The sequence below is a fragment of the Lissotriton vulgaris genome, chromosome 5, assembly GCF_964263255.1.
Source record: "Lissotriton vulgaris chromosome 5, aLisVul1.2, whole genome shotgun sequence".
NCBI classification, from domain to species: Eukaryota; Metazoa; Chordata; class Amphibia; order Caudata; family Salamandridae; genus Lissotriton; species Lissotriton vulgaris.
The window spans coordinates 1,234,212,482-1,234,239,419 of NC_141693.1; the positions used below are offsets into that span (position 1 = coordinate 1,234,212,482).

The following is a 26,938-nucleotide window of genomic DNA, read 5'->3' on the forward strand; positions in this document are numbered from 1 at the left end:
ACAGAGTGGCAATCTCTTTGAGGGTTAAGAAGCTAGACTAAGAGGCGTTATTCGTTTCTTGGGCTGATTAGAAGCAGAGTCTAGATGGTATTGAAAGGAGGCTGCTTTGGAGTTCCTGATGTGCAGTTGTAGGCGCTACTCCTTTGATGCAGGAGTAGGAGGTTGGCCAAGGAGGGAGTGTCTCTCCATGCTTTTACAGCAAGTCTGAGGTGTTGTCGTTCTTTGTTAAGGTTAAATTTGAATTAAGATTCAAATCGTTTGGACAGGATTCTTTTTAATTGCTATGGTGTCCATGATTTTGGACATGCAACTAAAATAGTCATCTGTGAGGTCCTGGGCACTGGTATTGGCGTGAGCAGGGTCTCGTTACTGATAGTGGACAGTGTCTGCGTTAATGTTTGGGGTGTCACGGATCCAGTGTTTGGTTTTCTTTGGTTGGCATTTGGAAGAGATTGCCTCTATAGTTAGGGAGAAGGTGACAAAATGGTGGTTAGTCCAGTTGCATGGGAGAATAGAATCAACATGTACGGTGTTCTCTTTAGCAATGATTAGATCAAGGGTGGCCCCTTTCTTAGGTGTCAGGCTACTGCAGGCTTGTATGAGTTTGAGGTCATGGAAGAAGGATGTGAAGCAGTTCACGAGCGGGTCAGTGGGATTGTTCCAGTGATTGTTGAAGTCACCCAGGAAGACCTGGTTGGTATGACAGTCAATGTTGGAGGAGATAATCTCCATGACATGTTCAGTGAATGTGCGATTACCACCGGGTGAGTGTTAGAACGTGTAGACGGAGCTCTATGAGTTGCTAGTTGTGGAGAAGTTGATCAAGAGGTATTCACCGGGCGGCAGAGATGTGGCATGTGCCTAGTACACAGAAAATGGGCCTCAGTATAAACAGGCTAGGCCGGAGGTTTAGTCTGATAATGCCATCACTAGAGAGGACCAGGGTGTCCAAAGTGGGCCCAGAGGAATCGTTTAACCATGATTCCATGAGCAAGAGAATGTCAGGGTCCTAGTCAAGAATAAGCACAGCGATGTAAGCCACGTGTTACACAGCTAATGGCCAGTTTAGAGCACATTTCATGGCTTTATTATAAACGGTCCTGTCAGAAGGCATATGAGAGATGGTAACTTGAGTGAGGTTTGATTTGTTCACAGACCTATTATTGGGGCGGGAAGATCTGAAGGACTGGAGATAATCTAAAGTTTGGGGAGGGTTGGGTGAGAGCGACTGGGGTAGGATTGTAGGAGTCCAAGAGGTCAAGTACGATGCCGTTTGATAGCTGTCCGACTAGACTATTGGGTCAGGAGGCGTGATTATGGATGGGTGCGGCCATTTACCCAGGCTGGGAGCTCCCTGTGTAGGCAGGGATACGGTCAGAGTAGTGGCTGTAGATTCTTGGGGTGCCGTTAGATAGGTGGTGAGCAACATGTGGGGACGGGGACCACTTGTGTTCAAGGAGATGCAAAATAGTTTGAAAATGTCTGCATGGATCTGATGCAGGTCCGAGTTTATAAAGTCAAGCATTAGGCCACGGGACAGGTTTCTGAGGGGTTACACGTTGAGTGATAGGGGGAGCTCGCATCTATAAGGTTCATCAACAGAGCCTTGGAAGTGGGTGGTTGAGCAGAGTAGGTGTCATGGTGGAACCTGTTAACGGGATGCTGGATGCGGGGGCGCTGTGGTAGTGGTGGTGCCAGACAGGTGTCAAAGGGTGGGGGCAGGGGGTTGAGTGGGGGAGTTGTACGTGGAGGTGGGGTGCAAAAGGCAGCAATGGAACCTGTGGACTGCTAGGTGACCACTGAGTGAGAAGTGAGAATGGTGGACTGCAGGGTTATTGGGGAGAGGGGGTTATCAAGGAGGAAAGGGAGTGGCCATGTCTAGTTTGTTTTTAAGGTAGGAGAAGAAATTGTGAAAGAGTTACAGTTTGTGATTAAAAGATTGAACGAGTACGGTGCCATTGTTGTAGATGGAAATGATGGCATTGCTGTGGTAAAGTGAGGAGGGCGTGATAGAGAGTGTGGCCATGTGGGATTTTCTTGGTTATGGTATTGTTGAGTGTGGAAGAGGGAACATTTCTCCATTTGGCACGCCGGTTGGTGGAGAAAATTAGGTTGTTCATTAAGGTGCCCTTGTAGTGGCAAAAGTAGGGGGTCAGTAAAAAGGGTTTCTTTCTTGAGGTAAGGTCCATGATGGGGGTGGGAACAGGGGAACTAAGGGGTGGAAAGGGAGCAGGAAAGAGAATATCCAAGTGAGTGGGAGCGTACACAAAGATGGGAAGGTTCCGGAGAATAATTACTGTGGTCGTTTAATGGCCTAGTTAGTGGGGTGAGGGGGCCCTGAGGCAGAACGAAAGAGATAAGCTTTTGTGGTAATTTTGCATATGGACCAGGGTAGGGTTAGACATGGTCAGAGGGTGAATACAATATATGATTGGGATGTGGCCCGCCTGACAAGGAAGGGCATCCACAGAGTCTAAGGGGGTACCACAACATGGGAGGGGGGAGTGACGAAGGTCATGCACCAAAAAACAATAAAGCTGTAGTGTGGTATGACGACATTCTACCTAAGCACAGGGTGATAGGAAACATTATGCTGTAAATAGGGCATATCAACATACTGTCAACGCCCAAGAAAAAAATTCAGATAGTGCATAGAGTACAATCAGCGGGTTAAAACAAGAGTGTTCTGTTGTCACTGGAGCACTTAGGATGAGAGGTGAGATCCTCATGGCAGGGACATTCACGACATTTGGGGGGTAGCAATGCGGAAAAAGGTACAGCAGGTCATGCATCACCAAGCAATGTAGTAGTGATGGGCAAGACAACAGACTATCAGGTCAGAGAGAGACAGCACATCTCATTGAATAAACGGGCTCACCATCAGGTCAAAAAGAGAAATAAATAATGGGATAAATGGGGCAGACAACATACATGTCAAAAGATCAGAGAGTGACAGAATACATTAAGATGTAAAGGGGTAAAAGCAGCATACAGATAGGGCTTGGTAGAGTGTCCAATAATGAATTGCTTAAGAAGGATTAGTTACCTGTATCCTTAGTTCTCCTTCAGGGGTATTCTCATCAAAGTCGTAAGCACTGAATACTCCCAACAATGTGCAGGGACCCCGGAGTAAATGAAATATATATCTCACACAAAATATATATAACTATATATAACAGTAGAGAAAAAGCAATAAAGTAAAAGATTTCGCAATACGCAATATTGAGGAGTCCGTGCCTGCTTCTTGTTTGAAGTCACAATGTAGGACTATTTTTCCTATATCTATCTATCATTTTTCCATAACCAAGGCAATGCAGCCTTAAACAAAACAAGGCTAGACAAAGCTTCTATAAATTGCATTGTAACAATAAACTTATATTGTTTTTTCATTCTCTTACATACACTTCGCTGAAGAAAAAACAGGGAAGCAAAGAGACACTCATACTCTCTTTATTGAACTGCACATACAGCAATGTAATAAGATAGGCATTGTTAGCTCATAGGCTGCATTGGAAAACACATAACAGAATAGAAAATGAAAGAACTGGCATTGTGCCTTTAAGGCAGCGTGACTTCTTGCCTCCAATCATGCCTCAGGGGTGACAGTTAGGTCAGTTGTTCTTTGTGGAGAGCTGAAGATAATGACACAAAGATGACTTATTTATTGATCATTTGTCCGAGGGGGTGGGCGGGTTGATTATTACCCTGATGAGGATACCACTGATTACAGGTAAGTAACTTATCCTTCTCTTCCAGGGGATCCTCATCAATAGTCATAAGCACCGAATCGAATCGCAAGCCCACATCTCCTACCTCTGTAGACAAATGACTAAGAATCAAGAGCTGCTGTTCTCAGCACTGAAATACATTTCTCAAAGAGGCCTGGTCTGCTTGAGTGTCTGCTCTTGTATCCGAATTGAGACAGTAGTGTATTGTGTATGTATGTGCCGACCTCCAAGTGGCTGCTTTGCAGATCTCAGAGATGGGGACATCATGCACCAGGGCCACAGTAGCTGCTTTTCCCATTGTGGCGTGTGCCTTGGGTGTCGCCAGAAGGAGTTTGTTGGATAACTGGTAAGCCAGTGTGATACATGAAGCTATCCATCTGGAGATGGAACATTTGGAGGCTGGAAAACCTGTTCTAATGGAACTGTTATTAACAAATAAATGATCAGATTCCCTAATGGACTTAGTCTGGTCAAAGTAGAATTTCAATACTATTAAGGTCTAAAGAACGGAGAGACCTTTCAGCTAGTGTGGTGGGATTTTGAAATAAAGTGGGCAGTGAAATGGTTTGATTAATGTGAAAGTCAGACACCACCTGATGCAGAAAAGCAGGGTGGGTTCTCATCACTACTCCGTTGCTGTGAAAGACTGTTTACGGCTCTTTAGAGCAGAGGGCTTAAATTTTGCTCACCCTTTGAGCAGAGGTGATTGCTACTAAGAAAGCAGCTTCCATGTACGATGTTGTAGGTTAGCTCTGTTGATCGGTTCAAAGGGGGTACCCATGAGCTTAGATAGGACCAGATTGAGTTCCAAGGGAAGAGAAGGGGAATGAACTAGAGGAAAGACTTTCTTTAACCCATGCAAGAAATCCTAAACCACCAGAAGCTGGAATACCAATGGTTGGGAAGATGACTTTCTAAACGCCGTAATGGCTGCAAGGTGTACTTTGATAGAGGCAATCTGTAAACCTAAATGTGCCAAGTGTAGGAGATATGGCAATTTTACATCCCCTTGCCCTTGAATATGATGGAACCCTTTCTGCACACACCACATATAGAATCTTTTCCATTTAAACGCATAAGAGCATCGAGTGGAAGGTCTTTTTGATACTTTTAGAATGTTTATGCACTCCTGAGGAAGTCCTAGATGGCCATATTGAAGGAACTCTGGAGCCATTCAGCCAAGTTCAGCGAGTGAAGGTTGGGGTGATAGATTCTCCCGTTCAGTCTTGTGTGGACGCTCGGAGAGGTCCAGATACTAGGTATGTCATGGCCAGTCCGGAGAAATCCGGATTATCCTCACTCTGGAGCAGTACAGCTTGATTAGGACTTTCGGGATGAGAGGAAGTGGTGGAAAAACGTACAAAAATGCCCCGGACCAATCGATCAAAGGGGCTTTCTCCTTTGTCTCTGGCCAGTAATATCTTGACACAAAGTCTTGACATTTTTTGCTGGTGTCGTCCACGAAGAGATCAACGAAAGGCTGGCCCCATTCCCTGAAAAGTTCTGCCACTATATCGTTGAACAGAACCCAGTCTTGATGGTCTGCGAAATGATGACGGAGGGAGTCTGCTTGAGTGTTTTGTTCCCCTGGCAGGTGAATCGCTGTAATGGAGAGTTGTATGGCCAGGAACCAATGTCAAATCGCTCAGCCTCCAGGGATTATGCTATACAAGATGTAACTCTATAGTACCTCATGTAAATGTGAAGCGCTCTGATACCCAAGGATCACGTTCGCTCTATACAAAACTCTAAATAAAATAAATGAGAAATAGGGAGCGAGATCAGGTCCCTCCCTGCTTGTGCAGGTACTATATAGTGGTTGTATTATCCGTCTGGACCAAAACGGAGTGAGCCTGAATGGAGGGGTAGAATGCCTTGAGGGCTACATGCACTGCTCGTAGCACCCGCATATCAATGTAATATGCTTGTTCCTTGGTCGACCACAGACCCTGTGTTTGAAGAGGACCAATGTGCCCCCCCCCCCCCAACCCCTAAAGAGATACATCAGTATCTCTCAGGTGGGATATGATGCAATGCGACTCCTACCAAGAGATTTTTGCGACTAGTCCACCACTGAATGGAAGCCCTGGCTGACCGGGAAGGACTGACTTTGTCATTCCATCGAGCTGCACACTGATACCATTTGTCCTCCAGATTCTGCTGCAAGGATCACATTTTCAATCAGTCTTTGTAAACTAGGAAGATGCAAGAAGCCATCGATCCCAGGACAGGGGCAACCTGCAGACTAAAGGCTGATGAGTGAGTAGATGATGGTTGCACTTCAGGGCCATAGATGATAGTCTCTCCTCCGAAGGATACACTCTTCCAACCTTGGAGTCCAGGGTCGCGCCCAGAAAGTGTATCCTTTGGGTAGGCTGATGAACTGACTTGGCAAAGTTGACGTGGAGACCCAGCGGTTGAAGCAAACCTATACAGGTTTGATACTGGGCCTTTGGGCGCTGGGAGAAGAACTCTTTGGCAGCCAGTCATTCAGGTAAGGATAAACTAACAGTCCTTGGTGACGTAAAGCTGCTGCCACGACGGCCATGCACTAAAGGCTCGTGGGGCCGACTTTAGCCCGAAAGGGAGCACTTTGTACTGGTAATGTTTGGCCCCAACAATGAATGGTAGAGATTTCCGATGGTTTGGGTTGATTAGCCCATGAAAATCCACATCCTACAGGTCTATCGAGCACACCCAGGTGAGGATATATTTGATGGAGTGCCAGCATGCAAAATGTCTCTCTGCAGATGGACTTGTTCAGGAGTCATAGGTCCAATATAGGTCTGAATTCTGGTTTGGGATCTTTCTCTCGCATCAGAAAATACAGAGAGTACACTCTTTTTCCTCTTTGTGAAAGAGGAACTTCTTCTATGGAGGATTTTTGTAGTAGAGGGGGAACTTCTCGTTGAGGTACATGGTGGCTTACAGATTTTAATGAAGGAATCGCCGGAGGTAGGTGACAAGCCTTAGAGAGCACCAATTTTTCAGCGTATTCAATACCCATTGAGCCTTTGTAATATTGTGCCACTCTAGTAGATGATTGGCAATACTCCCCCCTCCTCCCAACTGGAGTAGAGAACGGCAACAGAGGAAGTAATTGCCCATTGCTTCGCTGGAGCCTTTTTAGAGGTAGAGGTTAACGAGGAGCTCCCCGACTGGAGATAGAGCGGCGCCCTTGGTAGTGCCCTCTGGATTGATGTTGTGGTTTCCTTTGAAACCACTGATCGGGCCTGCGATCGTATCCTGTATCTACGATGGAAATCTTTTCTTTTTTCCATGCCGACCGCCTTCAGCCTGTCGAGTTCCGCCTTCTTCTTGGCCATTTCATAGTCTGTATGGGAGCCAAAGAGTGAATTACCAGTAAAAGACAGATTCAAAATGCGTTATTGAGCTTCCAGCTTGAGTGCAGTAAGTCGGAGCCAAGACATAAGTCTAGCATATATTCCATGTGCGTAAGCATGTGCCACCAGGGTTGCACCATCTGCTGCCACACTAATCATTTGGTTTGCTACTAGACTTCCTTTTTGGAGAACTTCCTCAAAATCTTGCCGATCTTCTTTGGGCAACTTGTCTTTGGGAATCCCATAAGGACCTATCTTAGCATCCCAAAAGGGCTGATGCACTGGACACCTTCTAGATGGAAGCAGAGGGGCCACACATTTTTCGACCCCAAAAATCTTGGGATCTGCTCTCTTTGTCTGGTGGAACAGTAGAAGAATATGCCACTGCATGGATCTATTTTGCTGCTGCAATGATCTCTGAATCAGGTGGAGGATCCACCCTCAAGAAGAGTGGATCTTGTTATGGAAGTTTTAATTTTTTCAAGATCCTCGTAGGGGCTGACTTGAGGGATGCTGGTGTGAGGAAGGTGTCCATCACAGGCTGAATGAGCCCAGGCAATAAAGGTATTATTTGTCTGAAAGCTGATCTTTGGTCTAGTCTAAAAAATTACAGAGGATGTTGCCGGAGTAGTAGGCATATAAATATTCTATTTGTATGCTCCTCTAACCAATACCTCGTGGAAGGGAATGTCATCCACGGGCGAGACTCTTGAAGGTGGGCTGTCCGTCAGAGTAGGAGAGTAGTCTCTCTTTGAAGAGTGCTTGGAGGAGGACCACGCAGGAGATCTATGCCCTGGTGGTGTGAGACACCTACGGGTCTGTGTTCCTGGTCGTCTTGGTTACGGTTACGGACCTCTGGGAGTAGTTGTAGGAGAGAGGTCTACAGCCTGTGCCTGCTGAGCCAGAGGAGGACGGTGGAGAGGCTGAAGTAGTCCAGAGGCTGATCTACATGTGCAGTTGAAGGATTCTGCCAGTGTCGTACTGGTAACAACCCTCTGGGAGACAGGTGCATATAAACTGCAGAGAAGGGGAGGGGATCTCTGGTCCCTCTGTTCTTGTTGGGTGCTATGCACCAGAATCAGTATGGTGGGAAAGAGGAATTTGTGATCCAACCAATTTCCTAAGGTTATATATTCTGATCAGGGGGGGGGAAGGATCACTTGTCCTGCATAACTTTGGGTATGCCGTAAATGTTCTGAGTAGTCCCAATAAAAAACCCTCATGCACGTGCTGGTAAATATTGCGGTGTTAAGCGGTATATCTTGTTTCTCCGCCGTCCCTCGCACGTTTGTGCATAATCATAGGGTTAGTTTTTTATGCAACCTCCATCCAGGAGGCATTACCCATTGTTAAAAACAGTAGTGATCAGTGATTGTGATTGTGACGTGAATAAGTGAAAAGGTAAAATTGTCTCTCTTAATCAGAAAAATTATTTTTATTAGTTCTGTTTTGGAGGCAAAGATTTTAAAAGTTAGACCGGTGAACTAGAGTGTTTATGACTCGTTCACACTCAATAAGTGGTATAGGTCGACATGTTTCAGCCCTTATTATGCCAGGTGGGTCATATGGGCTTTCTTCAGGACCACAGTGCAAAACAAAGACCTCTCACGTCTCTGTTGGTGAAAAGGAAAAAGTTCTAATGGAACATTTCATTATGTTGCTCCTAGTGAGGTCAAATAGTACCTGAAAAGAAAAAAGACATACTGGACACAAGGTAAAGGGTAATGGGGAACATTTAAGACTATTCAACTGGTTCGAATCACCAGGAACACATAAAGCGAAGAGTGGCGTAGCAACTAAAAAATGGCAATACTTTGCACTGACTGCCCTACTCAAAGAATAGGGTCGACTATCTCATTGTTGGCATAAAAGTTCTAAAAAATTCGATTTACGATATGGGACTTATTGGTAGAATTCACTTTCGAATAATGATCTAGAGCAAGTAGTAAGTAAATAGTACGATTTTAGAACCACTATCTATTGTTAAAAACCAATTATGAAATAATATTCACTTTATTTTATGTTAGGTTTATGCATTATTTAGGATTATGGATGGTTCGTGAATTGCTTTTATTCAAAACAAAGGTCAGCCGACCTGTGTATATATCAACCATTCAAATGTGAAGTGAAAGTGGCGCGAGTTAATCGGGTGCCGATTTTCAATGTCATTCTTGTTTTTATCAATTGGCATTTCTCCACATCAATCCAAAGTGTCATTCGGCAGCGTATTCGTGCAATTATAGTGTATTTCACTCTTCATTCAGTTGTAACCAACATGCGGCGTTTGTACATTACCAACACACTCATTAGACATACCTCCGTTTTTGGCTATATTAAGCCTCTTCGGGATAAGGGTAGGTCAGGGAGGCACTCTATAATAGTAAACAGTTGTTCAGAATGGGGTACCCAGTCTTGTTAATACTTTACGGTTCTGCCGCCTTCTGGTCCTCGTGCTACTTCTGGCTCTCCATCAGTTGCTTGTGCTGACTCTGCCACCTCTAGTCCCGGAAAACAAGAAGCGCTTCCGGGCATTCCTTTATCAATGTAGTGAATAGAATGGAGGTAGAAAACAGACTATCGGTGTTACGTGTTGTTGTCTGTCTTAATTCTCGAGTGGTATGTTACATTTTCATGTTAATACACTATTGATAAATACTAAATTAGTTAACCCCTGATTTTCGCCCTGGGGATTCGAAAATAAAGATATAGTTAATTTCTAGCTCGTATTTTCGAATAGATGTGGTGGATGCTCAATTTATCCTCGGATTTGTATATATTTTATACTTGAAGCTCAATTTAATACCAAAGGGGATATAAATCTGTGAGATGTAGTGAGTTAGTTAGTGTTAATACTCACAAATCAGGCTTTTTCACAAATATTGGGTGTTGGGTTGAGCCCAATGGCAGGAACCCTCTGTTCATAGTTGTTTCTCAGAGGGCGGTCTTCTGTACGTTTCATCCTCTATTGATGGTACCCCATGGTATATTATCATTCAAACCATTCAAGTCTGTGCCAAGTCTGTGAACCCATCGTTGCTCTTTTGCACCGCCGTCTGGATGTCTTGCAGCGTTCTCCTTCTGTGTCCGCCTGGCAGGAGAAAAAAAAAAGAACCACTCGTTGACAAAAGTGGCACTGCACTGATGATATTGATGTGGATCTTCTCGTCGGCGTATGCTGCAGCAATGGAGTCAGCGTCGAGCCCCTGGACTGTTCTGTAGACGCTCCCTGATGTCAAATGTGAATACTTGGACCTCGAGCACCTTTAAGCTACTGGCACCAGTGAGGAAAGGTGCCATGTTGACCCCGACCTAGGTGAGTGCCGACGTCGAGTGTTGATGGGAAGACGTCGATGAGGCCCAGATTCTCGACGTCTGGCGTGGAAGAGATGTCATCAACGGAGACCTGTGCCTTAAAGTCTTTCGTCGCCAGGACATCGTCTTGACGTTGATCGTCGTCGAGCTGACGTCAGCGGGGACAGGCGCCTCGACGCTGAGCGTCTCCGTGTTGATGCCAACGGAGACCGATGCCTCAACGGTGAGCATCACCCTCTTGACATTAACGGACACCGACTCCTCTACGTTGACTGTCGCCGGGTTGACGTCAGAGGGTGCTGGTTGGAAGGCAATAGTCTTTGTGATGTTTTGTCTTGTGTCAAGAGGCAAGCGCCGACAATGAGATGACGTCGATCTTACTGTTGTCCCAGATGATGAGGGCTTTGTCATAGAATGGTGTTCGGTTATTGTTTTGGAAACCATCAACGGAGATACCTGCAACGTCTGTCTATTTTTCTTCGCTGCTGGAAGCATTTTCAAAGCCAAGCCTGATGCAGAACACATGGAGATCTTACTTGTAGAGATAGATTTGGTTCTCCATTTCTTATGCCTAGAGAGTGATCTTTCTCTAGAATCTGCAGCGGACATTTGTCTCTCAAAGAGAGCATGCAGGCAGATCCTCTCTCTATCCTTGAGAGTGCACCTGGAAAGGCTCTTACAATGCTGGCAGGTCTCAGGGAGACAAATAATACAGACAGCATGGGTGTCTATTTTAGCCTTCTTTTTGCCACAAGAAGGGCACAGAGCAAACGGTGAAGGCACTTTTGACAGAATAAAAGACTAGATTCTGTCAGAAAATAATAGCTCCTCACTCAATAGGTATAAGATGTCAAATAAAAAAAGGAATTAACAAGAATCTGAGAAAAAAGTAAGGGCTGAAACTCTAGGGTCTTGACGGAAGGAGCAGGAAAGAACATCTGTCCTGTCCCAGAGGAGACATGAAGTGAGGCAAGGGGTCATGGCTGTCTTAAAGGCACGGTGTCAGTACATTAATTTTCTATTCTATTATGTGTTTTTCCAATGCAGCCTATGGGCTAACCATGTCCATCCTATTATGTTTCAGTTTGTGCAGTTCAATAACAAGAGCATGAGTGTCTCTTTGCTTTCCTGTTTTTTTCTTCCTATAAGTGTATGTAAGAGACTTAATAGAAAGGGTTTATTGATGCACATGTAATTTATGGAAGCATTGTCTAGCCTTGTTTTAGGCAGCTTTGTCTTAGGTGTGGAAAAATTATATCTATATATAAAATATATATCTACATCTATGTATCTCTACATATCTATCAATCTCTATACATTTATCTATATTTTTTTTATGTACTCCGGGGTCCCTGCAAATGGGCGGGAATATTTAGTGCTTATGACTACTGATGAGGATCCCCTGGAAGAGAACCTAGGTTGTAGTCAAGAACGTTCTGGTGTCATAGCTGTTCATAGGAAGGGGGATGTAACCATCAACACAGTAGTGTGGATATTAGTGGGATGTCTGATATGCACCTAGATATGACACAGGGTATAAGAGGGCTCCTCAGGTTGTGCAGGCAGTTATGGGAACGGTGGCGGTGAGCAGGGTTCAGTTGTGCAAGTAGTAGTCCAACAGATTCCAAAATCTTAGCAGCAACCTGATCCTCCAGCACTCAGACAAAGAACCTAGTGGATGTGCACTGTTGTTCCAACAGTCAGAGGGAGTCTGAAATTTGAGCTCAATGGTCAGCAGAAATGCAGGCAGGCATTGGTATCAAGGTGCTGGGCTCATAGATGCCTAGGAAGGATTTGGGCTGGCCTCATGGTGGCTTTGGGTTATTACTACAATGGGGGATTTGGGCTGGCCTCACGGTTGCTCTGGTAGGATTTGGGCCATACCTACGATGTCAAAGCAGAGGGTCCAGCAATGCCCCCAGTGAACTCCAGTGGGACTTTAAGTCAGCGGCAGTCAGGGGCGTTAGAGACGAGTGCTGGGCACCACATAGTATGTTTTGGGCTGCCTCTACGGTAGTGGAGGCCCCAGCACCCATTTCCAGAGCTGAAGAGTCCCGGTGCAGAGTGGCAAGCAGGGGGGAGGGGCTCCTTTTGGCCTCTTCAGGAGGCCTTACAAAATGACACAGCCGCATCATCGGGCAGAGTCGCACCACCAGGCCCAGCGAGAGAGTAACACTTCAGGAGCCCCCCTGACCCAATACCCAGAGTATCTGAGCACCTGCACCAGCCAAGACTTGTTCTTCGTCTAGTGTCAAAAACAAATCCTGCCTGGTGAAGGAGTATAATTACCACATACAATGATACATTATGGCGTACAAAAATGTCGCACAGTATCCCACAACCACAAAAATGAAGAACACGTCATTTCGTCTAGTCTTTCTCATAAATTTGTTTTGCAATTTTATTTTATTTTTCTCATTTTTTAGTTAAATTAATTAGTGTAATCCATTATAAGAAATGACAAATAGTAAATCACACACATACAAAAGAATTTAGAACAATGTACCGGGATGCCCGAGAAACAATAATAACCCCCAGGATGTCTCAATCAGACACATATATATTCAAGACAGACATACACAAATATACCCATACTTCAATCATTCAAACGAACGTGACATCCTTTAATAAAAACAATGCAATCACATTTTTGGTAGACCAGGAATTAGAGAATAACTCAATGGTATAGCCTTCTAGTAATTGAGTCATGGGATAGAGGAACCTGGGACTAGTCAATTAATAGGAGTGTCCTGGTCTAACCGAACACTACATACACGTTGACGCGCATTTCGGTATCAACCTCACTCCTAGGTCAACCTTCTTCAGGACCAAAAAAACAGGCCAGATAAAAGTAGATCCGGGGGGGGGGGAAGCAATCCTAAAAGAAGGTCACAGGAGAGTCCAAGGAGGGTAAATAGACAAAAGTCAAATTCAAGCCACACTGGCTTTATGGCTCATGCGATGCTTGATTTATAAATAGAGCAAAAGAGATTTTTTGGGCTCTAGCGAGTGCAGGTTCTTGGATAGATGAAGGTCAATGGTGGGGTACAAAGTTAGACCTCACAACTGGAAATCGGAGACAGCGTCTCCAACTCTCTAAAGGTGTTGAGGATAATAAAAATAGGAGTTTGAATAAGATCATCTTGCATCTGTAGTGCAACAGTCCAAACTCCAGCCGTTTGTGTGTCAGTGATCGCGGGGGACCTACGAACAGAGTGGCCCTTCTGTCTTGTTTTTCCCTCCTCTGCAGGTGTATCGACAACATTGTTAACCTCAATCAAAAGTGGTCAGCCAATCAAGCACCTCTGCACCCGACCCATCTGGCTCAAGTTCATGACTCCTGACTGCATTCTCTTGGCCTATGAATCCATAGCACCTGAGCCGCCCTTTGGGTTTGGACAAGTCCCTCAATGCAGCCTCTTTATTTCAGGTCCCCTTGACTTGACTAGTGTAGCAATCGAGGCTACCACCCCAACCAGCAACTCTGTACCCGGACACATCAGGGCAGGTAAAGGGAAACGGCTGGTGGTACTTTGGACCTTGGTCCCATAGCACCTTAAGTCCCAAAGGATTCCACTGAACTCCGACTACAAGTGCTACATGTGTTTTTCCTGACATAGGCTAACATTGTAGAGTACGAGGAGCATGCTTCAAAACTGTTATTAGAACTATTTTACTGTTTTCATCTAAAATTGATATCTCTGAATGTACTACAGTGATTCTAAAGACCTTAGTATTTAAAGTCTTAAAAAAATCTACTTTTTTATTCCTAAATTGGTCTTATTTTTTTTTTTGAGTGTGTGAACCATTTAATGACCATGTACAACAAATGCTTAAGCCTAAGCTGCTTGACCACACTACCGCAAATAGAGCACTGAGGATTATTAAAGTACGCCCTGCAAGTTAAAACTTTACTGAGAAAGTGTGCGCCTTTCATGATTTGGTGAAAACGGCATTCTGGAAACTGAAAAGGGTTTTCTGGCTTGTAAAATGACTTTAATATACTGCATTGCTTCCTTTTGTAGTCGCAAAGCATACCATTTTAAAAACTGCAGGCTTTTTAAAATACAATGATCGATCAGGTCCATCATTCCCTAGCTGATGACGATCTTGTTTATTTAAGAATATCTACAAAATTGTCAAAGAGACTTCAATGAGAAGCAAGACTATCACACATTTCAGTGCAAGGATGATCATCATCTCTTGCAACCTTACACCTTGAGTGGCAGTGGCTAGAAAAAAAATAAACAAAAGCAATTGCCTTTAACTAATGGATCAGATATTAAGTGTCTGCACTGAGCTAGAACATAGTGATGAGATTCTAAGTGTTGGCATTTAGATGTCCCTTCACAAATCCCTTGCCCTTGTAAAATTGTGGGAATTCCACCTACATACAGATTTCACTGTCTACTACTTTACGACTGCTAGAGCCTCAAAATAGCCAATGCACTTTATTCAGTGGTTGTACAACTATTCCTGTGGTAAGTGCAATCTTAAGTATGGACCACAGAAGCAGCATGATGGAGGAAATTATCATTCCAAACATGCGAAATACTAAAGTATGAAACTGAGAAATGAGTCTCTTCTTAGAGGTGCACTCTGACCTTTCTTTAGCTAGAAGTGGCCCAAAAAAGTTGTTTTTTGATGAGTAAAATGCTGTACAGGATGGTCCAGATTTGTGGACAGTAGTTCTCAATGATCATAATTCCTCGACTGTGATCTTCTGGTATGAGATGGTGAAGAGGGTAGTACTAGAGGATCTGGACTATCTATCCAATTCTGAAACACTGGCTTGTCCCCAAAGTACTTGATTATGGAGTGGGGTGTGCATTCATCAAAGAAAACATTCTGTTTCATTCAAGGCCACAATAGCTTTCACTGCCATCTTCGCTTCTCTACAGACAAGCCCCTATACAAACACACTTACCTTGTCTTTGTTCATAAACCTATCATGGCCAAAAAAACTGAATTGGGAATCTTACATGGTTAAATGTATTCCTAAATGTCCAAGATTTCTTCTAGACTACTAAATGTCCTTCACAACTGCTGTTGCAGCAGTTGCTTGTAGTATTCACATCCTTAAAAATCAGTAGCCACTGGGCAAAGCACTATAACCATTTTCAACTTAAGCCTTCCGAGGTAAGGTTAAGACATGGAGACATACAGGATAACAAAAGGTTCAAAGGGGTTTCAAAATCTAATGGTCCATATCACGTTTACTTACTGACCAAATGATAGTGAAGACCTGGCTTAGGAATTAATTCTACAAGCAGCAGAATTCCCATGTTACACTCCTCAACGGATGAATCTTTAAATATTGTACATTCTATAAAATGAGCCTTAGGTTATAGCTTTTGTGAAATACTAATAGGTAGGTGTAAACCGTAGTTATATAAAAAGGGCATTTGGTCTCCCTGACTGACACAAAGAGACATTTAAACACACATGTTAACTCCTACGACATGCTAATTTTTTCCAGTTTTACCACAGGCATTCATGTGTAAATCACCCTGCTAACATCCGATCTGCTCAGATTCCTAATGCTCAAAACTTTCCAAAATGATTAAACATGGTCGCCTCGAGTCACTTTCACAATGAGAAATAAGCTCACAGATCCTCTCTATGTTCTACTGTACACCACTTTATTAATAAACACTCCATTTGACAATCCCCAAAAAGGCTCAGTTTCAGCTGACGCTCAAAAATAATTCTCAAACTGTAATGCCACGCTTTACATCTTGATGTACAGTTGCCCATCTTTTCCACACTTAACTGAAGTGCCATATTACCATGGACTTTTACAGTTCTCACTAAAAGCTGCATGAAAAGATGCAACTTATTGTGAAGTCAGTTGTGTCTCTAAATTTGTGTCTTGAATACAAAGAACCACTCTAAAACTGGCCTGATTCAAACATAAGACTCACTTCATTGATAATAAAATGTAAACAAAAAAGAAGCTAGCAGATATATTTCAAACACTATCCAAAGCCCCAGCAGTTATTACAGAATCACAATCTCACTCAAAGAACCCCCCCCAACGTAAAAACACAAAGAACCATCCCTTCCACTGTTGTTGGGAGACCAAGGAACAAATTCCACCGGGACCGAGAATAAGTCTTTGGTGTTCCAAAAACACCTAAACACAAAACATTCCACACACCTCCATCAACAACACTCCCAGCTGAAGATATGCAAAAGGCAACTTCTCATTTATCCTCATTCTCCCAATGTACCATGCTCCACTGTATAATGCTCCATGAGTGTGTAGGCGGCCAGGGAGTACAATAATTCTTTGTAAAGCACACTAAACATGAAATATGTTCATGCATTATTAAGAAACTTAATAATGCAGAAATGGCTATTAATTTGAAAAAACAAATATAAATTCTGCTTCATCTATAAGACCGTTTTTTAAAATTTGATTCAACAGTATACCTTGTACACAAACTCCTCCATCTTTTCCATGGCATGATGAGCCTGGAGTGGGAGAGTTAACACGCGGACCTCTTCTTCCTCCTCCTCCTCTTCCTGTGCTGCACTGCATGTCTGGCCATCGCCCTGCATACACAAACGGAAAAATTCAAGTATTTCTAAAAAATTCCGAAATTATTACATATTGCTCCAGCAAAGAAAGTTTATCATTTATAAATAGAAACAGTTAATGTTGTAGTTATGACATAGTTTCTCTGTAGCTGTATTTTGCTATATTTTTGTTGCACGGCATGAGCTAGCATAAGAGATGCTACAAGAGTCACATTAGTCAGGGACACTGAAGGCAGCATCATTTAGGAAACCCTGGAAAAGTCTAATAATTGTAGCAGAAGTAGTCTTATTTCTGCTTATGTGTAAAAGCACCAACCACCAAAGAAATCTGCAATCTTGATCTTTGCAAAGAGATGTGATAGAGCAAATGGTCCAGCTAAAAGAGAATTCTGTACTAGTACAGACCAGCAGAGGTGGACTCCAGATATGAAAGGTTGCTGGAGACTCCATGGCCCAATTAACATAGTGTTGACGCTTGGGCACAGTTTTCGCCCACCTGGTCCACCATGATTTCATAAGAAGAGATGATGGCAAATCACGTAATCCAGAATCCATGACTGCCTCTATGTCCAGAGGGACCGGTAAGATCAATTTAACAGCTGACTGGTACTGCCAGTTCAGAAATGGAGATGGATGTTGCCCAGTGATGTAAAGGTACCACAGGAGATGAGGAAGACATCTGCATAAAGACGCCCTCTCCTGGAGGTGATGACAATTGGATCCGCAGAGAGCAAGTAATTTGACTTGGTGCTAACATCAATCTAACAGATATTAATAGATGTACTATTTGGCAGGGAGGGTGACCTCTAAGTGGGAAGGGAGCTTTGGATAGGGTGCTTCTCTTCCCTTATGATAAAAGAGGTTCTCAGAACCACACCTGGCTCACGAGCACTGGAACATATCTCAAAATTCCTCTTCATAAAGTGAAGTAGGTCACCTCCTGGAGATGGGGACTACATTTTTTTTTCTCAGAGATTCCTCCTCATAGCTTCTCAGAAAGCTCGGGTATGCTACAGATAGTTATTTCCCCACTAACACAAAAGAGGGACTAGACACAATTTTCTTCTGACAGGACACCATCTCACAACCATGAGGTATTTCCTGATCAGACTACCTGTCTGGCTATCATTGTTTGGGAGAATAATGTGTGCAGGGTGTACTGGCTATGCGACTCAAGATTCATGGAGGCTGGCCGTTACCTAAACTATCTGAAAGTAGGATATGGAATGAGACTAGCAAGAGACCTGGTAACCAGGCAATGTCTTGCCACATTTCCCATTCAGACAACAGCATCTGCTTACAGGACTGTTGGCTTCACCTCTGTGTGTAGTTGAGATTATGTAGGTTAGGTCGAAGAAAACCACCTCCACCTGTTGGGTGCTCATACACTGCTCAATGCACTTGTCTACTCCTACACCCCCCTCAGGAAGCACCCTTGCCAAAGAACCCGGGACACCGGGATGGTTTAGGCCACTTTAACGCACTGAAAGCGGGCATTCCTGGCATAGATTCCCCTTCCCAACAAGCCCTCTGAACACCCACAGCCATTGACAGAGCCCTCCCAGCCTGTTTCACTGGGTGACCCAGATAAGGACGACTCTTAGGGGGACCCGGACGATGACACGGGCCCCTCTAGACCAAGTTACCCTTCCCGTGAACCAGGTATTGCTATGAGACTCCCTCTCCACCTGACATGGATGCGGACATGCTAGACCCTGATGACATCCTGCCTCCTAAATCCTCGGAATGGGCCCCAGCAGACAAGGTAGCCAAATGCATGGCAAGGAGCAATGCAAACTGTATAAGAAGGAGGCAGTGGCCGCCTCCGAGCGGATTGCCCCGCCCTGCATTGGAGGGAAAGTTTGCCTGTACACCTGAAATTGACCCCAGGCCGGCCACGTTCCTTGTCAAATATATGAAGGACCCCAAGAAGAGCACAGATAGATCTTGGTGGTCCTGCCAAGATAAGTAGTTGGATGCTATCTGGCCCCTTACCAAAAGTTTGTACATGTCAGAGGATTCGAAGTCCTCTGGTTCTCTTAGGTCCCTGCAGGCTGTTCCAGCTTGGCACAAAGAGTGGTCATCTTCCTGGGGGAATGCCAAATGTGTAAGCTTTCCACTAAGCATCGCTATTCATTGCTCATTAAGGTAGACTCAAAGCTGGGGGATCTCACATCTTCTGAAGCCGGTGACCCATTTATCAAGGATTTGGGGAGGTTTGCGGCGATGTTCACCTCACTTAATAAAAGCCCAGTCCTCCATCAAATGCATTTTCAACCCTCTGGTTTTCCAAGGGGCCAGTCGTGGCAGGGGACGCTCGGCCGGCCATTGCTTCTCTCCTAAATTTCCCTCTACCCCCCAGGGAACAAGTCTCCAAGCACAGTCAGTGGCAGGACCAGTCACACTATGCAAAGTTCTACCCTACTCGGAGCCAGCAGTTTCGCGGCAGAGGAGGCTTCAAAGGACAAGCCTCCAATACTAGGGAGTGTTCACCCTACGTCCCAACAAAAAATAGGGGGGCCGACTGGCAAATTTTTTCCAAGCTTGGCTGCCCATAACAACAGACACGTGGGTCTCGAGGGTTTCAGATAGAGTTCTACGGTTACACCTGAGAAGATTATCTGCTGCATCTGATGTAGTTTTCTTGGCAGGACATCGCATGCATAGACGCAGAGGTGGGGGGCAACTTGGACAAAGGGGCCATCTGCCAGGCTGTACTACATCCGGGTGGGCTTTAGTAGCAATTTGTTCTCAGTGAACAAAACCGCCGGCGGCCAGTAATCAGCCTTCAAGAGTTCAACGAGTGGCTGGTTTATCTCCACTTCTAGATTGAGGGGATTCACCTACTAAGGGGCATCCTGCGACATGATGATGCGCATGGGCATAAAGAACGCTTACCTGACAATTCCCATCTTTCTCCCACAGACGATTTCTCTAGTTCGTGTGGAGACACCAGACTTTCGAGTTCTCCACTCTGCCTTTGGGCTCTTGTCAACCGCATGATGTTTCAGGAAGGTTCTAATACCGGTTGTGGAACTTCTCCGGGGCAGAGGATGCACCTGATCGTGTACCTGGACAACATTTTGTTGTTGGACCAATGTCCAAGGAAACAATCCCTCCAACTGCAGGCAGCAGTGAATATTCTGGAGGATCTGGGATCAGTCGTCAACGAAAGAAAGTCACTCTTGACTTTGTGATAGATTCTACCTTAGCATCGTTAAGTCTTCTGTCCAGAAAGGTGATGAAGATCTGTCACAAACTGGGGAAAACACTGTCCAGCATACCAGATCGCTCGTTTGGTGTGCCTACTTTTGTCATCCATCCAGGTGATCTTTCCGGGCCCCTTCACCATCGGGCCATGTAATACCTCAAGGGACATCACCTTCGGAAGCGCCTCATGTATTCTCAATCTGTGCCCTTGTTGAACGAGGGAAATGAGGAGATAAGCTGGTGGCTTTCCCACATGGAGGGTTGGAACAGGAAGTGCGTTTTTCGGTACCACTCCCACTCTCGTCACAGAGGTTACATATCAATTGCTTCGCACTCTTAGCTGCTCCTTCACGGTTCGTTGTTGGACCAAAGACAGGATCCAACCCTGTGTTCTCCTCAAAATGGACAATGCGTCAGCAGTGCAATATATCAACAACCCGGGGGTGGGGGGGGGGGGGGGGTTGGGGGGGGGGGTGGGGACGAAATCCAAAGCACTTCTGGGATCAGTGACTGGACCATAACAAAATTGGTAACAGCAGGGTACCTTCCCAGCCAGATGAATCAAGTAACAACTGGCAATCCTGTGGGGTCCATTCGCTTGGATCTGTTCGTCTTTTGGTTAGATCAACAATTAGTCAGATTCTACAGTTGGAGACCGGGTCCACAACTGGTAGCGACCAATGCATTCCTCCGAGATTGGAGTCAAGAAAGGGGATATACGTTGCCCCTGTTTTCAATGATTTCCAAAGTCTCTGTTCATATAAGGAGGCAACAAGCGGAGGTGGTGCTCATCACTCCTATGTGGAGATCTCAAGTTTGGTTTCCAATTCTGATGGAACTTTAAGTTTCTCTAATACTTCTCCCCTTATTCCAGACCCTTCTCTTTGGCCCAGACTCCTCACCAGATGGTAGTGGAGGGCTCCTTGATGGCTTGGCGGATTATAGGAGACAATGGATGATTCTGGGCCTTTCGAGACAAGCTGAGGACCTCCTGTTTAGGCCTGGGGAAGACAGTTCGGTCAAATCCTACAAGTCGGCGTGGACACGATTGACACATTAGTCTATTCAACGGGATGTGGATCTCGTGATCACTGACTTAATACGGGTACTATTTTTTATCCAGCTGGGGTCAGAAGGTTTGGCATACCGTTCGGTTAACGCCTTTTGTTTCCCTATCTCAGCGGGTTACAACCTGATCATTGGGTTCCAGGTTGGGCAACAGCCTTTTGTCTGCAGTGTCTTTCGGGGGATTTGTCTGTCTCTCTCTCCCACCAGAACCAGGTTACTTTGTGCTGTGGGATGTTAACCAGGTTCTTTTTTTACATTTATTTTTTTATTCGTTTTCTGACATGCGTACATGTATTTCATGCCATAGCGTTAACACAGCTACAATAGCATTCATCACAAAGGCATATTACATGTTTACAGCAGACCAAAGCCTAAATGATCCTGCTCATACAAAAGAGTACAAAAGACATCAATTTACAATATACATTTTATTGGAGGAGCAGTCGATTTAACCATAAAGCAGGTAGAAACATTATTGATAGCTAGTCCAGTGAGCAGGTATTGGAGCAGTTCTCTGCCCAGGTGGGCTTGATGTTAACCAGATACTTAACTTGCTTCTCTCCTGGCAACCCAACAGGTTTCTTTTTTGTAAAGACTGGTCAGAAAATTTGGCTATGCTCCCATTCTTGGTGTCCTGCAGATGGCTCTTTGACATGTAGGCCCTGGGTATTACGGGTAGAGTATTTTCCCTAGACCGGGCCTCCTTTACAATCAGTAGGCGTAATAGGTCAAATACCAGGGTTTTGGCATCGAGTCTTTCTTGATACTCCAAAACGGTGTTTGGTACAGTGTGTTTTAGGGGCAATGAGGAGATAGAGGAGTTTCTCCCACCAGGTGAGACGCAGTTCCTCATCGCTCAGTGAAAACCGAAGGCGGTACCCTCTCCCATTAATTCCTACTGAGTTAGGTGGATCATGCTGGAGCCTGGTATTAACTCCAAGATGTTTGGGGCGCACTCAGCAATAGGATTAATGTCATCAAAGGCGTTCAGTCTAGGCGCCCGTTTGGAGAACATTATGAATGCAGCGGATTGGTTCTACGATTCCACCTTTAAAATATTTTACTTCAAGTTGGTACTGGATGTGGCTCAGTTTGTGGAAAGGAAGCTACAAACAAGCGTAATCCTCATCTCCGGTCCTGAGATACAATGAAACATTTCCTAGCTGACTTAACAGAACGTTTCAATCCTTTGAAAAAGGAGAGGGTTATCCCTCCCGGTGAGGACACTCCACGATGACTAGTAAGAATACCGCTTTGTTGTATTGCTTCTACTGCATGTTTATTTGTGAGCCCATACTTGGGTCAATGGCACTTAAAATGTGCAAGTCTGACTGTTTGGATTATGCCTGATGGGATGTTTATAGTAACAGTGGCTGATGAAAAATCTTTCTTTTAATAGGAATTGAAGGAACGAAACTAGAAGTCTGAAATTCGTGCAGTGTCAGAACTCAAGCCAAGAAAGAGGGAGCTGCAACAGGACTGCTAATACTTGATTGATTGAAAAATGTACTGTATTCCCAAGTGCTGATGGGAATGTTTGTTATAGAATATTGTTTTAAAATGGCAGCTCCTAAATAAAAGCAAAGGAAGAAAGCATAATCCTCGCCTACGAGTCCTTAATAGAATTGATATGTTCAATTACGTCAGCTAGAGCATTATCCATTCCTAGACACACTGACACCACACTTAACCAGGGCACTAGGCGCTTCTAGTATATAGAGCGGGGATTACAATTTGGACTTGGACTATGAAAAGGACCATTCTGTACTGCTGCTATCAATTACCTACTATGGAGTATTCTTACTACTCTCCAGTGCAAGGGATAAACACGTGTTTAGGCTTGTAGGGTGAATAGCACAACAACTTCATACGTCAGAATACCTCTGCTGCACTGACTCCAATCATAATTCACCAATAACCGTGCTCCAATATTTGGGGAACCTACCTGTGGTTCCAAATTAATGGTTGCAACCAGACATATTGTTGTATTCCCCCTTTAGGCTGAAAATCTCCAAGGAAATAGACCTATATTTAAGGAGAATCGGGGGACAGCTTCACATCCCAATATTGAGTGGGACCCTTTTAAAATTGTAAACATAGACCACTGCATTAAAACATCAAAGGGAATTAAATCACCCTTGCTGACCCAGGAATTATCGGAGACAGAGTCGGCATTGTGCACTTTAGAGAAATTGGTTCCGACTAATGCAAGGGGATAGACCGCAACAGTTAGAGGAAATTAAAATGAATTTAGGCCAAGTAGAATGATTAACACATAAGTAAAATTAGAGACCTTCCACAAACCAATCTGTACTATACGCTCAATGAAGGTCATTTAGTGTCCACACAGACAGACAAACAGAATATTCAAAGACAACAATTAGACCTTACAAGAAGCCCCTGTGCTACCAACTAGCAAACATATTTTAAGTTACCTGAACTCTATTCTCATGCTGACTATCTCCTGAACAAATGGCTATACTAGATCGAGACCAAGAGGTGAAATAAGCTGTATCATAAATAATTAGCATGGGGAGGTCTCCTGAATTAGATAGACTACCTTCAGAGTTCTATACTACTTACAAATCACAGTTAGTGCCACACCTCCATGACCAGTACTTGGAAGACTATCATAAAGGTTTACTACTGGAATCCTCTCGAGAAACCACTATTGTGGTGTTAGCTAAATCGGGCTGAGACATTCTCTGGGTAACATTATGCAGACCACTTCCCTACTAAATTCGAAATATAAAACATTAGAGAACATCATCGAAAATCTGCTACTCCCCATACTTTCCAGGGACTGATTCCTCAATTATAATCAGTCACCCAGATCAGTGCTGAGTTATACTTGGATGAAACACCCACGTAAATATCCAATGCCTAATGCATATTGTGAATTGCCAACATGACACACCAAGCCCACACATAGTGGTGGACTCTCTGAATATCAAAAAAAGCTTTCAATACACCAGCATGGCCATTTCCTTTTGCAGTACTGGCATGGAATGCGGTCTCGGATTGTCCGTTATGTCGGATTAAGTGACTACCTACACAGAACCAGCAAGGGTGCAAGCAGGCAGTGTATTTTCAGGAAGATGGCAGATATTTTGGGGAATCAGGCAAAGACGGCAGTTGTGTCTGCACCAAGAAACGAAGCCTGCAATGGCAGCCTTACAAGTGTGCTTGGTGAGTAGTCTCCTACGGGTGGCACAGTTCGTGCTGCAGCCCATACGGACCTTCTTCAGTACCCCAGGACCTAGGTACCAGGGGTACCACTTACTAGGGACTTAAAAAGAGGGTGATAAAGGTTTTGCCAAATGGGAAAAACAATTTTACTGTTTTGGGAAAGAGATCTGGCACTGGGGATCTGGTCAGCAAGACCCTAAACCACTTCCAGTCGAAATCACATCATTTACCAGGCAAAAAGTGGGGTTTTCCAATGACAAAAAGAGCCACTTTCCTACTTCCTAGAACTTTACTTTACATAGATTTACAGTAAAACCAAAAGGTCTTGGCTACTGCCAGGCCTAATAATTCAATGACTTCTGGTGAATGTACGTATGAAATTTAACCCAGTAAGCCATGCTCATATCACTGTACTAGAATTTTATGATTGTTTGCATCTGTTCCTGATAGTCCACTTATTCGTCCTTCCAATAGCTTGCCTTCGGCCAGCTAATTGCACAATAAGCTACTGAAGTGGTTTACCTGGGTAAACATCCCTTTCACTAAAAGTACCCGGTTGAAGACTAGGGTTATCTGGAAATATTGTTTTCCTTCTACAATAGGAGTAGATGTCATTTTCAGTACCGAGACGAAGTGGAGGAGGTAATTAGAAGTGACTCGGATGGTGACTTGTTTTAATTCTTGTATATTAACTCTGGTACCAAAATATCAGGGTAAATTAACCGGGAACCGAAAAATAATGTAGATAAAAATCAGACATGCTGAGGAAGTATAAATGATTGAGTAAAACTAAAATGAAATTTAGGGCTAAGGTAAGGGTTTACTTTAAAATAAACATAGAAGGGATGGGCTATGGGAAGGATCACCCTAGGTAAAGGCAATAAAGGAAAATGTGTACATTAAAAGAAGGAGAGTGACACAGAAGTCTCCCGGCAAGCGCAGTAGTTTGTTGTTGGGTAGCTTTGTGTGCGTGTTTAAAATGTCCAGGAAGCATTCAAAACAAGGAGGCACGTCTGGCGAGTGGTGTGCGATGCGCACGTGCTGTAAGGGTGCCTGCGAGCGATGCACTTAATGAGCCATGACGAGAGAGGAAAGCCAGATGACGCCTGTGCGCGTAACCGCACGCTTTAGGCTACACAAAACGAGTGTGGTCAGCTTTTTGAAACCCACTTACTAAAGGTCTCGCCAGAGCATCCATCGCATGCGCTAGCTAAGGTGAGACCTAAAAACGAGGAAAAAAATGGAATTCCAAGAATTACCACGTCATTTCCACTCCTCTTTAAAAAAGAAACAAAACTAACAACTGAATCTAAAGCACAGTAATAACTGAATAAGCCTATTAAAATATCTACTTGGCCATGGGGCAGGTTTCTTCATAAAACTACTTGCCCTGTAACAAAATCCACTTGTCCCTTTGGTGCCATGTAGTGCAGTGACAAATTATGGCAGCAATCTCATTATATAAGAGCTCTTATATAGTCTCTCTGATTATGCCAGGGGCTCATACCATAGTAGCAATCCCTTTATGTTGTCACGTTTCGGCAGATCTACATACTGGGACTGAAGCTAGTGGTGAGCAATAGTTCCAGGGTTGGAATGCCCTTTTGAGTCTGTGCAAATCTACTAACTTGCATGTTTTAGGGTTTTCAACAACTCTTCTCTAATCTTTTCCCATACTGAGAAATGTTGGAAATTTACTCTTGATAATGGCAGATGTAAACCACATTCCAGAATTGGGAAAAAAGTGGTTGGAGGGAAAATTAACTAGCAAACACTCAGGTTTTCGCATGAGCAAATCTACACAAGCATATTTGCTCATGCTAAAATGCAGTTCACAAATATTTTCAAGGAGTACAATTTCTTGCCCTACTTCTGTAAATTCTTGTGAATTCACGAAAGCCATATAGCTGCACTTAATGCAAGGACATATACCAAGGGTGCACTTTTGAGACTTTCTTTAATAATTGGGCCCCTAATTTGATGTGGCGTTAACCATGACCTTTTGTGTTTATTAAAATTCTCTCTCTCTCTTTCTCTCTTTTTCTTTCTCCTTGTCCTCTTTCTCTCTCTCTTTCTCTCTGTGAGTGACCGCATTCTGCTCTTTTTATCAAGGACCATATCGGCACACACAGTAGGTTTGTTCAGTGCCAATAACTAATGTGCCAGTGTGTGTTTTATTGAGACCAACAATTTTTTTTTGCTTTTGCCAATGTTTGTTTTAATGGTGAGGGCCCGGCAGCTCTCACACCAATAAGGTTTTACAAAAATCATGTAAAAACAAGTCACGCATTGCAAAACTAAAAAGCTGACCACCAATTTCATACCTACTGGCTTTGCCAAAGCTTGTTTATTTTTATGTTTTCCATAATCTTATTGAAACTGGTTACGCCGATTTTCCAATATGAATATTTTTGGGAAATAGTAGCATTCATCAACACATTTTCCTAAATGGTGCTGCAATGAAATGGTACCTGAAATTTTATGGTAGTTTATCAAAATGTTTATTTCCCTACTTTCAATTTTTTTTAGGAACGTTTTAAATTG

The 26,938-nt window shown here is 43.9% G+C and overlaps 1 protein-coding gene across 1 annotated transcript in view; it reads right to left on the bottom strand.

Annotated features, from left to right (window-relative positions):
* The window catches only part of ADIPOR1 (adiponectin receptor 1), a 367,296-nt gene that overhangs the window by 134,100 nt on the left and 206,258 nt on the right, over window positions 1-26,938 (bottom strand). The window contains exon 3 of the mRNA XM_086923078.1: window positions 16,820-16,942. Coding sequence (XP_086779204.1) covers window positions 16,820-16,942 — 123 coding nt within the window. The remainder of the gene's footprint in view (window positions 1-16,819; window positions 16,943-26,938) is intronic.